This window comes from Gobio gobio (genome assembly GCF_949357685.1).
Source record: "Gobio gobio genome assembly, chromosome: 15".
Lineage (NCBI taxonomy): Eukaryota > Metazoa > Chordata > Actinopteri > Cypriniformes > Gobionidae > Gobio > Gobio gobio.
In genome coordinates this window covers 48650410-48665535 of record NC_137108.1, presented here as the reverse complement: position 1 = coordinate 48665535, position 15126 = coordinate 48650410, and the positions used below count along the sequence as shown (strand labels likewise).

At 39.0% G+C, this 15126-nt stretch overlaps 1 protein-coding gene across 1 annotated transcript; it reads right to left on the bottom strand.

The window, feature by feature from the left end:
- Positions 1-6020: 6020 nt before the first annotated feature.
- Positions 6021-14865, bottom strand: LOC307138916 (free fatty acid receptor 2-like). Its single transcript, XM_079837610.1, has 2 exons — positions 14803-14865; positions 6021-9261 (listed from the first exon to the last, which is right to left on the bottom strand). Exon 2 carries the CDS (start codon positions 9231-9233, stop codon positions 8250-8252), a length of 984 nt encoding a protein of 327 aa, XP_079693736.1. The 5' UTR covers positions 9234-9261; positions 14803-14865; the 3' UTR covers positions 6021-8249.
- Between the last annotated feature and the right edge of the window lie 261 nt (positions 14866-15126).

The following is a 15126-nucleotide window of genomic DNA, read 5'->3' as shown; positions in this document are numbered from 1 at the left end:
GTCTACAGGAAGTATTCAGACATTCACTGCTTCATGAAAAAGGAAAAACAAAGTTACGCAAGCATCGAAAAGTGACAATAACGCAATAAGGGAACAACTTAAAACAATCCCTGCTTTTTATGTTGAGACAAATATACGAACTCACCGCAGAGCACAGTAGACCTCTCAGCTGTACTTTTGTATTGACTCTCTCTTGCTTTTCAATGGAGACTAGGGTCTATGTGCTGACGTCTTCCGCACCAGCTGTTTGCTTTCCATTTTCAATATTGAACACTGATAAGGGAAAATTATTAAATGAGGACTGGATCCAACCCGACGTGCTCCTCACGCAGTCTCTGGCGCTCTGTGTACATGCGAGCAAGTCAATGCAGTCTTATCGGGATTTATACTCCTTCAGGGAGTGTGGGAGATGTGTTTAGAGATGATGGGTGTGCGCTTGCATACGTGAGTGTCATTGGTAGGGTAATGAATCAGTCGGGCCTCTCCTTCACCTTAACACTCAGCTATAGCCTCTCAAAGCTAACCATGTGACTGCATTTACAATCCCAATACATCCCCAGAAATCGAAAATGATAAGGCTGGGAATAATATCTAAAGTTGGATGTGGGATATCCCTGCCTGCTTTTATTGGTTCCATGAAGGTCCTTAAACGTCCATGGAAGCTTTCTGTTTCACAAAACTACCTTCAGATTACTAAAATGTTCTTCACACTAAGAAAAACGGTTCTTTTTAAGAATTTGTTGACTGAAAGGTTGTACAGTGGCTCTTCTATACTCGTAAAAATAAAGTATCCAAAAGGCTGTTTACTCAGAGATGCCATAGAAGAACCTTTCAGTAAACAGCTCTTAGATCTTAATAATCGAAAAAACTTTTCCCCCCACTATAAAGAAACCTTTGTGCAATGTAAAAGCTTCCAGGGATTTTCCCAGGGCTTCCATCTATGTTTTTTCTTCATGAAACCATAGATGCCTCACAGCAACACATTTGGTACGTGTTGAATCCGAATGTTGCTGTCTGGGTTGATGCCAACTTTTATTTTTAAGAGTAATAGCATTTTTATTTAAACAGAGCTTTTCAAAATAGATACACTCTTGGAAGAAAAGGTTCTTTATAGAGACAGAGCGACACGCGTCATAATCTGAAGACCACTCCCACCGGATCAAACCGTCTCCATTGACTTTGTATTGGTGAAGTGGCCTCCTTGTCATTTTTGACTTATAACAAAAAACAGAACAATGTCTAAAAGCTGATATGTGACAAGGTGTACAGCAAACAAGCTAAAAAACCCAGAACCAAAAAACAAGAAATTTTTATGAGCTGTTGACCCCCAAAAATACTTGACTTACCAGTGACAACATGTTTACTGCACACATAGGCATATTGAGGCATACTGAGTGTCAGGATCCCAAAATTGACCCATTCTTCCTGCTGAAGCTTGACGTCTTATTGTCTGTATCCCCTTTTGTCTCCTTAAACGCTCGTTTTTTTGGGTCGACAGCTTATAAAAACATATTTCCGGGTTTTTTAGCTTGTTTGTTGTACACCTTGTCACATATCAGCTTTTAGACATTGTTCTGTTTTTTTTAAATAAGTCATAAATGACAAGGAGGCGCTTCACGCAATGCAAAGTCAATGGAGAGCGTTGGATTGTCCCTAGGTGTGGGCGTGGCCTAAATACGCTCTGTCTCTATAGAACCTTCAGGAACGTCATATATAGAACCTTTTATGAGTTCCCATCGTGGAATTCATTTATGGATTTAGCTTTAATCAATTAATTTTGTCATTAAATAAATGTTATGAATCAAACAGCTCATAACATATTTTATCACTAGAAAAAAAAAGTTTAAACATAAAAAATATGCAATTTCTCCTTATATAGAACCTTTTTTTTGGAATAAAGGGTTCTTTAAAATTAAGTCAAGAACATTAGGGTTCTATTTTATGGAAGAATAAACAAGGTACTTGTGACCTTTCATCATAATTCAGATTTTTTTTCTCGCAATTCTGACTTTTCAGAATTGCATGATAGAAAGTCACAATTGACCTATCGGTAAAAAAAATAATATATATATATATGATTTTTGAAAAATATAAAAAATGTATACAAAAACAAAAAACGATAAATCATCATAACGTCTGTGACACAGAAGGACCACCTCTCGTCGAGTAGCATTCAAGTGGGAGTTAACTATATAAAAGATTTTAAAATAAATATGGTGAGAGATTAATATGGAAGCGAGGGTTTACAGATCTCAGTGCAAACGGGAGACGCCTCATGTTACAGTCGTCACGATCGCAGATGACAACATCCAAACATTGAACCAGTTTAATATGGAGAGGCACTGAAATGTAGACCTTCGTGTTTTTGACCTACAGTGTTACATGACGTGAGAACAGTTAGTTATTACGGTTTGTATGTTAGCAGGGACTTTAATCGTAACTTAACGAGAGTATGACAAACAGAAAATCCTCTCAGGATCCCTGGAGTCAGTGTTACAGTACCTCAGGCATGACGTTTAACCATTTTTGTAGCATAAACACCATCAAACCGATGAGAGCTTCGGATTTTCCAATGTTTCTCAATGGCGCTGAAACCTAAAGATGTCCGAGCTCCGGTCCAAGCGCAACTGATACTCAACTGCCATTGGCTCATCTGCGTTCGAGGGGCGGGGCTTACCGACAGGTCAATTGTGAGATATAAAGCCAGGATAGTGAGATATAAACTCGCAATTCAGAATTATACTTTATAGCTCGCAATTACAAGTGTATATCTCACTACTCTGAGAAATAAAGTCAGAATTGCAATTGCAGGAAAAAAGTCAGTAATGATCTTTTAAAATGTTTTATTCTGTGGTCGAAACAAGCCTCCATACTTTTCATTGAAGAGAGTATGTTGCTTCAAATCAGCAATACATGTGACGTAAGTTTCGCAGGTGTCCGAACGTCAACAAAGACGTCTCCTAGCAATCAAACTGTGATGGATGAACGGTGCAAGCATTTATTCTACAGGTGTTCGTTTATCACCAGAGGATCATTTACAGTGTTTTACACTCCTGGCTCTGCAAACGTTTGCTAAACTGCTTTTATTATCATCTGCTTTGACTGACCGGGGTAGTTTTATTGCTTAAAAGTGAACACTTATCATCAGCTATAACAATCTCCCTGGATGCCGCCATGTTTGCATGACGTTACACTTTCCAATCTTGGTGAAATCAGCCTTTTCTGTCAGAGTTTGCAAATTGGAAGCGTTTCAATTGTACATTTCCATTAGGAAATCTCAATTGTCCATGTTGAATGGAATACAGCAGAAGTTCACTATTAACAAATATTTCAGGTCTATTCATTAATCAGCAGGCAAAATCATGGAAAATCCCTTTTGTCAGCATGGCACTCCCATAAAGTAGGAAATTCTGTCCTTTCACAATGACGTGCAATACACTTTACTACACATAACAAAGTTGCGACTCACAGCAAAAAGTTTGATTGCGTAATGATCTGAAAGCACGTGCTAGTTCCCTCATTCATTATTAGCTTTTTTGGGAAGGAATAAGTGAAAACTGAGTCAGCAAACATGAACACTAAAGTAAAAATAGCTCATCCTAGCTGGTCAGACTTTAACTAGAGAAGAGATGACAATGCATCATCATCATTTACCCCTAATGCATTAAAAACATAATCTGATTAGACACATAAATATCACCATCCACCAGATTATCATTATTCAATTGTTTAAACAACAAAAGGCATGAAACGGTATACATTAATTGCTGAAAAATTGTCAAAAATTAAGCATACCTCCATAAACCCAGGGTCGACACCGGACGCTGCCTCCACACACATACACACTTCACATTTTGGCCAGTTTCACGGGATTGCGCCTGGTCTCCTTTTCCCAGAGCAGCTCCTTGTGCTTTACTCTGTCCTAAATTCACTCTCACTTCGGCACCAAAGGATAAGTGGTCTGTCTATAAAAAAAAGTATTTGCATGCCAAAAAAAAGAGAGAGATGGATGATAATTTCACTGTACAATACAAATCAAGTTAATCGCATATTAAAAAAGCAATTGTCGTCATCGGTACGAGACAAGGAATGTTGTGACGAAAAGGGTGATGAATTATAGCCACGGCCTTGCACATGCCTGATATGCACTATATTGCCAAAAGTATTGGGATGCCCCTCCAAATGATTGAATTCAGGTGTTCAATCACTTCATGGCCACAGGTGTATAAACATTCGTGAGAGAATGTGTCGCTCTCAGGAGCTCAGAGAACTCAAGCGTGGGACCGTGATCGGTTGACACCTGTGCAAGTCCATTCGGGAAATTTCCTCACTACTAAATATTCCACGCTCAACTGGTGTTATAACAAAGTCGAAGCGATTGGGAACAACAGCAACTCAGCCACGAAGTGAAATCTCAGATCGGGGCCAGCACATGCTGAGGGTCACAGAAGTCGCCAACTTTCTGCAGAGTCAAGAGCTCCAGACCTCAAAACTTCTGTGGCCTTCAGATGAGCTCAAGAACAGTGTGTAGAGCTTCATGGAATGGGTTTCCATGGCCGAGCAGCTCATCCAAGCCTTACATCACCAAGTGCAATGGAAAGCGTGGGATGCAGTGGGGTAAAGCGCGCCACCACTGGACTCTAGAGAAGTGGAGACGTGTTCTCTGGAGTGACCAATCACGCTTCTCTGTCTGCCAATCCCATGGACGAGTCTGGGTTTGGTGGTTGCCAGGAGAACTGGACTTGCCTGACTGCATTGTGCCAAGTGTAAAGTTTAGTGGATGGGATATATTGGGCTTTTTCAGGGGTTGGGCTGGGCCCCTTAGTTCCAGTGAAAGGAATTCTTACCAAGACATTTTGGACAATTTCATGCTCCAAACTTTGTGGGAACTTTTTGGGGACGGCCCCTTCCTGTCCCAGCATGACTGACCAGTGCCCAAAGAGTCGCTCCATAAAGACATGGATGAGCGAGTTTGGTGTGGAGGAACTGGACTGGCCTGCACAGAGTCCTGACCTCGACCCGATAGAACACCTTTGGGATGAATTAGAGCGGAGACTGAGAGCCAGACCTTCTCGTCCAACATCAGTGCCTGACCTCACAAATGCACTTCTAGAAGAATAGTCAAAAAATCCCATAAACACACTCCTAAACCTCGTGGAAAGCCTTCCCAGGAGAGCCTAAGCTGTTAGAGCTGCAAAGGGTGGGCCAACTCCATATTAAACCCTACGGATTAAGAATGGGATGTCATTAAAGTTCATGTGCATGTAAAGGCAGGCGTCCCAAAACTTTTGGCAATATAGTGTACATCCACTGACAATGATATATACCAGTGAGCAACCCATTGACAACCACTTGCTGAACATGTATTTATATTATGTTGAATGTTTAGCATGATTTAGGGTTACACATATGCATGTTTAACAATGCCATGAATTGTTCTCTCCTTTAAACTGGAACAATGTAAACATAGCATGCATGGACTGTTAAAAAAACCTTATTTAAATAATTCCAGAGTTAGTACATCTGTTCAGACTTCATATTCCTGTTTAAACAGAAAATGTCAGTGTTTTTTTTTTTAAATATGTGTGTATTATTATTTTTTTACTTGATGGTTTGGTTAAAGGTGCTGCATGCATCAGTGAAACGGGTGTCTTGAGAAATCACAGAACTGGACTGAAAGTGATGATGACATCATTATTGTTTAGCCAATCAGAGGACTTTGAGGCGCTTTCTGAATGTCAGTCATGTTCGGGTGAGATTTGTAATATGGCTAACATCACTCACAGCACCTTTAATGCAACCACACACTGTAAACATTTGTGTTATTTTAAATTAAAAAGCAAGTTTTGTGCTACCTTAGAATTTCAAGCTTAGTCAAATTGAAATGTGAAGTTATAATGACAACTTGGAAATTTGAGTTGACTAAACTTAAAATTAAATTTTTTAATTGAAACAATGTTTTCTACAGCATACAGAACAAAATGCATTGCATGCATACAGAACACTCATGAATTATATTTGTAGAAAGCAAGCTTATTTATTTATTTTTTGCATATTTTTATTCAGTAGAAATGACACATGAAGGCATTTTCTAACATCTGTCTCCTACAACAGAAAAAAGTGCCTAGGCTGCAGATATAAGCTTATCTGTTCTTGCATAAAATATAGAATAACTTAATTACATATTTACATACAAATAACACTAATATAACCAAATCAAAAATATCTAGTTTCTTAACAAGAACACACATTTAAATCTTGACATGCAAAAAATAGAAAAGTATTCTCCTTGTTGAAAAATTCAAGGTGTGAACATGAAAAGAAAAAACATCAATACAATTGTACAGAATATTAACAAAACTGTTTACATGACAGTCAGAAAAAAACAATAAACTATATTTTATTAGCATCCACTGCATTTTTCAGCAACTTATTCATGCAGTGTTTATACAGAACCATTAAAATAAAACAAAAAGATGTTCATGAGTAATGTTAAAACATTCAGTTGGCTTACAATCAGACTGAACTGTCCAAATGGGCAGGATGTAACATTGGCTCAGCCAATGGTGTGAATTAGGGGGCGTGGCTACCTGCTGCAATGGAAGACATGGGCGTGTTTGAAATGTCAGTGCCACTAATGCCAAATCCCACTCTTCACATTGAATGCCCAGAAATTGCTAAAAGATAACAGAATCCCCAGAAGGTGCCTGATAATGATCCTGATCCTGACGGAAACAAGCAACCCTCTTGAGCATTTTCCATTACACCATGTCCTAACCAGACGCGTCTCAATGTTGCAAAAAGCAATAAAAGGAGTCTTTTCCATGTTAATCAGAGTTTTTGTCTTCCTAACCAGCCGCGACAGTGACTATGATCATCTCAGGTACTGATTATGTGCTTTATTTAATGTTACAAGGGTCTAATGTGAGTTTGAACATTATTTTGCGTGAAAGCGAAAATGTATAATTTATCTCAGATCTTGAGTACATTCAAACCGTGAACTCATGTGAAAAAACAAATGTATTAAGACAAAATTGTATCATTCATGCACTTTTAACAATGTTAAAATGGTGTAATATTTATGAATTGTGCGTACAAAGAGACTCCGCCCACATGCTCTTCTGATTGGCTGTGATATTTGATTAATGTCGCAAATTGCATGTCGCTGAAATCGTATCGCGTATAGTTAGGATATGGTGTCGATCTATATCGGACAGTGCATTAAAAAAAAACATGGTGCCCGTTCTAGGCTGGGAGACTTCATTGATACATTGACATTGAGACATTGACATTGGTAGTCTTCACCAGGAAGACTATACCAATGTCAACCAGCTTTTCAAGAAAGTACAAGTTAAGGGCACTTTGAACCCCAATAGATGCAAAAGTAATATTATAATACAAGTTATAAACTCAAGTCAATTGAGTGCAACAGTCAGGTTCCGAAAGTTTACAACAAAATCCTCTCATTTTCTCCATAGGGAAATTGATTTAAAACAACCTTTAAAGACAGACCTGCTGTGAGATACATGGTTGTTATATATATCGGTGGCATATGCTTTTGATGAAACCATCCGTTCACATATTTCAACATATTTTTTAAATAATTGTGTTTGACAGCTTCATTGGTGGTGAAAAACTACATTACCCATAATGCTGTACAGAACATTTCACCAATCAAAGCTAGCAAATGGTGCCAAAAGGGCTTACGGTATATACAGCATATACATATTTTGCATTGCACTTAAAACAAATTGTTTTATAGATATAATCAACAACTTTAAGTTAATAATTTTACCTATTGCTTTTAATTCGACTATATCATATTCAGTGCTTCATAGTTTCTTGTATCTTTGACTTTTTGTCTGATTTTCAAATACTTTTTTTGCTTGAAATACAAAGTTTGTAATGCTGTGATTCACCTCATAGTTTGATTCATGACATGTTGTGCTTTAACTAAGACATTTCTAAAATCCCTATTGGAAAACTTGAATGGAAAAAATTCTTCCGGAAGTATAAAAAGTGGGCGGGTACCAATGCACTCTATAATGATAGTGGTCCATTATACAAGTCCGCCGTGGCACATCAGAATTACAGTCTATTGCTTTGGACTGATCAGCATGTGCTGACATTGCTTGACTTCATTCAGAAGAAAATACTGGCCCATTTGACGCTCTACTTCACTAGATACCTCAAAGATTGAGTCTCACATTCATGCATTTAGCAGGGAAACAAAATCCTAGCTTATGGTGTTACAGGGAGCTGTCTGTCGTGCTCTGAGGTTTCTCGTCTGTACTCGAACAGCTCAAGAGAGGGCAGTAGAGAACCGAGCGGCAACAGGGCACGATCAGCCGCCTCGTCAACTCCTGCAAGACGTTCTTAAATGTTCCTCTGAGAGCCGAAGACGAGAAGTAGAATATGAAAGGATCGAGGCACGCGTTAAATGTGCTGGTGAGTAGAGCATACACCCGCCAGTCGGGGCTGTAGTTGTCTACGTATCCAACCACATGTGAGATGTTGTAAGGCATGAAACAGATAATGAAGACCACAAGCGTTCCCAACGCCATCCCGATGGCTCTATACCGCCTCTTGGCATTGATGTTGGGCAGATTGGTGAGGATGTGGATGAACCGGATGTAGCAGAAGCAGCAGATGAGGAACGGCGTGAGGAAGAGCACTGCAAAAAGCTCCAGGCGAACCGGCAGGAGTATCTTGAGCTGTTCGACACTGAATTCTTCATAACAGGTGTTACGCATGGATGGATCGGTGAAGTTGGGGTTTGAATGATCGTGGTATTGCATGATGTAGACGATGCTGCAGTGTGCCATGGAAATCACCCAGAATAGGACGCTGGCTATCAGGGCATTACGAGGGTTGCGTTTCAGCTTGTATTTAATGGGGAAAGCTACACCCAGGTATCGCTCCACGCTGATGGCTGTCAGGTGGAAGGTGCTGTTGTAGATGGTGGAGTAGAAGATGAATCCCGACAGCGGGCAGAGGAAGTACGGCATCGTCCATTTCATGTTGGCCGCCTCCACCATGCGAAATGGCAGGAAAAAGAGGAAGATCAGGTCAGAGATGGTTAAACTGAGTAACAGGACGTCCATCGGGGCGGGGCGCTGGCGGACCTTCTGGAAGAAGGTGTAAAAAGCCAAGATGTTGGCAGGAAGGCCTGTGATCAGTGTGAATCCGTAGACCGCTAACACCAGGTTACTGAGAGCCACCGTCCACACCATCGTCACTGTAGATGCCAAGTATGCAAACCTGTGCAAGAAATAGAAAGATTTAATGCAAGATAAGGATTTTAACCATGCATAAAATATCAAAAGCACACTACAATAAAAGTGTTGACCGTTTCAACTGTGCATAATTACAAAACTCCCGAGAGCCGTGCACCACTCAAATTTGCATCACCACAAAAATATTTTTATAGTAACACCTGTTGCATGCTCACGAGAAACTATTGAGTGCTCACAAGACACTATTAAGTGCTAACAAGACACTATTGAGTGCTCACGAGAAACTATTGAGTGCTCACGAGACACTATTGAGTGCTCACGAGAAACTGTGTTCACGAGAAACTATTGAGTGCTCACAAGACACTATTGAGTGCTCACAAGACACTATTGAGTGCTCACGAGACACTATTGAGTGCTCACGAGAAACTATTGAGTGCTCACAAGAAACTATTGAGTGCTCACGAGAAATTATTGCATGCTCACAAGAAACTATTGAGTGCTCACGAGACACTATTGAGTGCTCACGAGAAACTATTGAGTGCTCACAAGAAACTATTGCATGCTCACGAGAAACTATTGAGTGCTCACAAGAAACTATTGCATGCTCACGAGAAACTATTGAGTGCTCACGAGAAACTATTGAGTGCTCACAAGAAACTATTGCATGCTCACGAGAAACTAGTGAGTGCTCACGAGAAACTATTGAGTGCTCACAAGAAACTATTGCATGCTCACAAGAAACTATTGAGTGCTTACGAGAAACTATTGAGTGCTCACAAGAAACTATTGAGTGCTCACGAGAAACTATTGAGTGCTCACGAGAAACTATTGAGTGCTCACGAGAAACTATTGAGTGCTTACGAGAAACTATTGAGTGCTCACAAGAAACTATTGCATGCTCACGAGAAACTATTGAGTGCTCACGAGAAACTATTGAGTGCTCACAAGAAACTATTGCATGCTCACGAGAAACTATTGAGTGCTCACGAGAAACTATTGAGTGCTCACAAGAAACTATTGCATGCTCACAAGAAACTATTGAGTGCTTACGAGAAACTATTGAGTGCTCATGAGAAACTATTGAGTGCTCACGAGAAACTATTGAGTGCTCACGAGAAACTATTGAGTGCTCACGAGAAACTATTGAGTGCTCACGAGAAACTATTGAGTGCTCACGAGAAACTATTGAGTGCTCACGAGAAACTATTGAGTGCTCATGAGAAACTATTGAGTGCTCACAAGAAACTATTGAGTGCTCACGAGAAACTATTGAGTGCTCACGAGAAACTATTGAGTGCTCACGAGACACTATTGAGTGCTTACGAGAAACTATTGCATGCTCACAAGAAACTATTGAGTGCTTACGAGAAACTATTGAGTGCTCATGAGAAACTATTGAGTGCTCATGAGAAACTATTGAGTGCTCATGAGAAACTATTGAGTGCTCACGAGAAACTATTGAGTGCTCACGAGAAACTATTGAGTGCTCACGAGAAACTATTGAGTGCTCACGAGAAACTATTGAGTGCTCATGAGAAACTATTGAGTGCTCACGAGAAACTATTGAGTGCTCACGAGAAACTATTGAGTGCTCACGAGAAACTATTGAGTGCTCATGAGAAACTATTGAGTGCTCATGAGAAACTATTGAGTGCTCACGAGAAACTATTGAGTGCTCACGAGAAACTATTGAGTGCTCACGAGAAACTATTGAGTGCTCATGAGAAACTATTGAGTGCTCATGAGAAACTATTGAGTGCTCACGAGAAACTATTGAGTGCTCACGAGAAACTATTGAGTGCTCACGAGAAACTATTGAGTGCTCATGAGAAACTATTGAGTGCTCATGAGAAACTATTGAGTGCTCATGAGAAACTATTGAGTGCTCACGAGAAACTATTGAGTGCTCACGAGAAACTATTGAGTGCTCATGAGAAACTATTGAGTGCTCATGAGAAACTATTGAGTGCTCATGAGAAACTATTGAGTGCTCACGAGAAACTATTGAGTGCTCACGAGAAACTATTGAGTGCTCACGAGAAACTATTGAGTGCTCATGAGAAACTATTGAGTGCTCATGAGAAACTATTGAGTGCTCACGAGACACTATTGAGTGCTTACGAGAAACTATTGAGTGCTCATGAGAAACTATTGAGTGCTCATGAGAAACTATTGAGTGCTCACGAGACACTATTGAGTGCTTACGAGAAACTATTGAGTGCTCACGAGAAACTATTGAGTGCTCATGAGAAACTATTGAGTGCTCACGAGAAACTTTACACGTGCACACAGGAAATTTTTTTCCATGCTCACGCCTTCTCACACGTTTATCACACGTCTCACAAGTTAATGCACAGTGTTTATATAAGTGATAAGTCTTTAGTTGTGATAAAATATTGTTTTTGAAGAAGCAATCTCTGTTTAGTCCAACTGTCCTGTACAGGCACTGTAAATTTTACAGCAAATAAAAACCTTATGGCAGTTAAAAATTAGCCAATTTATTAATGCCAATAAAAAAGTTAATAGTACAAATATAGTGCAAAACATATGAATTTAACTAAACCAACTGTGTGTGACACATTCAGTATGCAGTACTCGGTCAGGGGTCAAATGCTAACTAGAGAAAGCAGCACAGGAAATGCATCATGGAACCTCTAGAGATATTCTTCAATCCAGAATGGTAGCAGTGTTGAAAGGTTTGTTTGAGCTGCTGTTCAGGCATGAATTTACTTCTCCTTCAGTTTGAGGCTTATAGCCTACATTTCACTTTTGGGACCAGCTTGCGCCAGCTCAAACCGTCTTTTGCCGTTAAAAAATACTCTCAGGGTTTACTAAAGACATGTAGCATAAAAATTAGCGCTGAAAAGGCGTGGACGGGGTTATTTTGCAGCTGATCTTATTGCATATACATTTGTTGAAGATTCCTTTTCAGATGCAGTATTTATTTGAGGAGAGTATTTAAATGAATCACACAAGGTGATTTACTATGGTTTGTGCTTGTCAATTTACTGGTGTTTGAGCCTTTATTTACCACTGAAAAAAGCACGTCTTAAACCAAACGCTGACTGGTATATTGTGTTGATCCTTATGGAAATAATCCGGCTACGTCAGTAGATCACGTACAGAACAGTCCACATCTGCACTTTTTTGGGATTGCGCTCTCATGCTAATTTGCTCTGTTTAGTAAATCTGGCCCCTGGTGTGAAAGGGACTTTACATGTCCCAAAAATATAACTTTTGTTTTTCAAAAAACAAACGTGCAAGCCCAGACCACATGAGAAAAAGTAACACAAAAGTAATGCAATGCATTATTTTCCATAAAAAATAGATAAGTAACGCAATTAGTTAATTTTTAGGGAGTAATGCAATATTGTAACTAGGGCTGTAATCTCCCAGTTGATTAGTCGATTATTAGTCGATACGTTCTGGCTCGACCAAAATTCTGATTGGTCGATTCCGCGTTCATTTGATCAGGTGGAAAGCACTAATTGCTAATGGGGGTGTTTTCAGGGCACCCCTGTGTCACAGGTAACAGTCTGTCTTCAGAACACCCCCCTTGTTTTCACTTATTTTGGATAAGCCCAACCCACTGGAGAAGAGAGACAGATTGAAGGAGGCTACTTGTATATTATTTATTTAATTGTGAGAGCGTTTTCCTAGTCAGTCCTCTTTTACCATGTCAACAAAGACATTGGCAGTGTGACAGCATTTTTTTAAAATAGAAAATGGGAAAAAAGTCGAATGCAAATTATGCAAGCAACAGTTTGCATTTCACAGCTCGACGACAAACATGTCAAATCACCTAAAAACGGTAAGCTAACTTGTCTGCGTTAGGTCGCCTCGTCTGCTTTGAGTTGCCCCGTCCCTTTTATTATTGTGCAAACTGCAAATTTATTTCTAGTATTATTTATTGGATTTGGGCACTTTATTATTTAATTTTTTATTTGGAGCCTAATGCGCGATGCGCTCTACCCACTGTTTGTATTAGTTTTGAGCCTATGCTTTATTTTTTAGTTATGCACTTTATTTCGTTTCTGCTCTTGATCTGGCTTGTTTAATAAATATTCCTTTTTTATTAAAGTGGACGTGCCTTTTGTGTTTAAGAGTAAAAGCTTCAAGTTAATAGTCTATTCGTGTCTCAGCCGCGAAGCTGAGCTGAGCTCCTATGTTCGAACTGCACAGAGAAATGATAGTGTCTGTCAGTTATTATAAAACATATGACAAAAACAATTGTCTAAATTATGTTGCATATTCCTCAAAAGTTCTTGTGATGATATCACTAGTTGACAACATAGTACTAGTACTATATTTTGGGAAATCATAGGCTATGATGGTGCACGTGATGCAATGCTGTCAGAGCCAACAGACTTGTGTGTCCGACTCATTTCAGTGCAAAATAATCAGGTCAAAACCGATTTAATTTACTGCAAATAGCCTACTAGTTTTTTTATGCTTATTTATAATTCATTTAGGCAGAAAACAAGGCTACCAAGTACTGTGCACAGTGCACAGCTAATTTATTTAACATTCCTAACTTAAATTTTTTCCTGATGCCATTTTTAGTCGAAAATTTCAGGACTTCAGTCGACCAAGATTTTCTTTTGTTGATTACAGCCCTAATTGTAACGCATTACTTTTAAAAGTAACTTTCACCAACACTGATTACAATGTATTTCTTATTTAATTATTATTCTTTTATGGTCAAATTAAGTGAGTAAAAAACAGTAGGAATGTGGCATATGGAAGAAAAAAATTATCTCGCTCAAAGTTTTGCACTTTAATGAATGGTTACTGAAAGAGGTTTGATATATGGTTCTTGTGAAGAGTAAACGCAAGTATGAAATTTTCAAGTTTTTCCCAAATCGTTTAGCCCTAAATGGATATCTGAAAAAGTCTACAATACTGTGCCATTTTCCCCCCAATATCATGCAGATCTAATTGAATGTAGTTGTGAAGTTTTTATAAGTGATTAAGTTAACATAACTCTAACTTCCACACTAAACCTAGCCAGACTCTTAGCTGGTCAAAATCACAATTTTGAAAGTCATAATAATGATGTGATGGGTGTTCAAAAAAGTAGTTTTTTGTCAGGAGATGAGCAATATCATATTAGACAAGCAACAGGCTTTTAACATTTATGCAGCAAAATAAAGAGCCAAGGATGCAGATTATATGTTTAACTGATGATTTATCTATGCATTTTATCCTTCCTATGAGTCCCCAGAGAATCATGGGACATGCAAACTTGAACATACAAAACGATAAAATGAATTCTAGCAGGTCCAAAACCTGACCTGGCCGCTGAACTGAACAGCTTGTATGGTTTTCATGATCTAAGCTATAGGGGCATTTTCTGTGTTTAACAGGACAAACACCCCTCTGTGAACTCTAGATGCAAATCAACATACCTTTGAACATTTAACATGTTTGTGTTAGCCGTAGAAAATTATTTCTGTTGATTATTTCAGAAGTATCATGCTACCATTTTAAAGTCGGCGAAGGAATGACAAACTACAATCTCAAACTAAACGACACAAAACAGAATATAAATATAATTCATTCATACCTTAATTCAGTCCACTACCACAGACTCAGACGTGACCGTGTCCCCTTCTCTCTCACATAATGTGTCTTATAATGAGGCCATTGTGACACACACACACACACACACACCTATAATGACACAACAGGAAAGAAGCAATGCTTCCTGTTTTATTTCAAGCAAGTGTAATCATTATACACTCACGTTTGCTTATACAAATATAAGACATCGTCATCAATTAATAATTAATAATAAGGTACTGCAAATAAAAGAGTATGTTTAGACATTATGTGTCAGAGAAACAAGCGCACAGCCATCTTTAGAATATTGTGTTTGAACTTCGCTCTG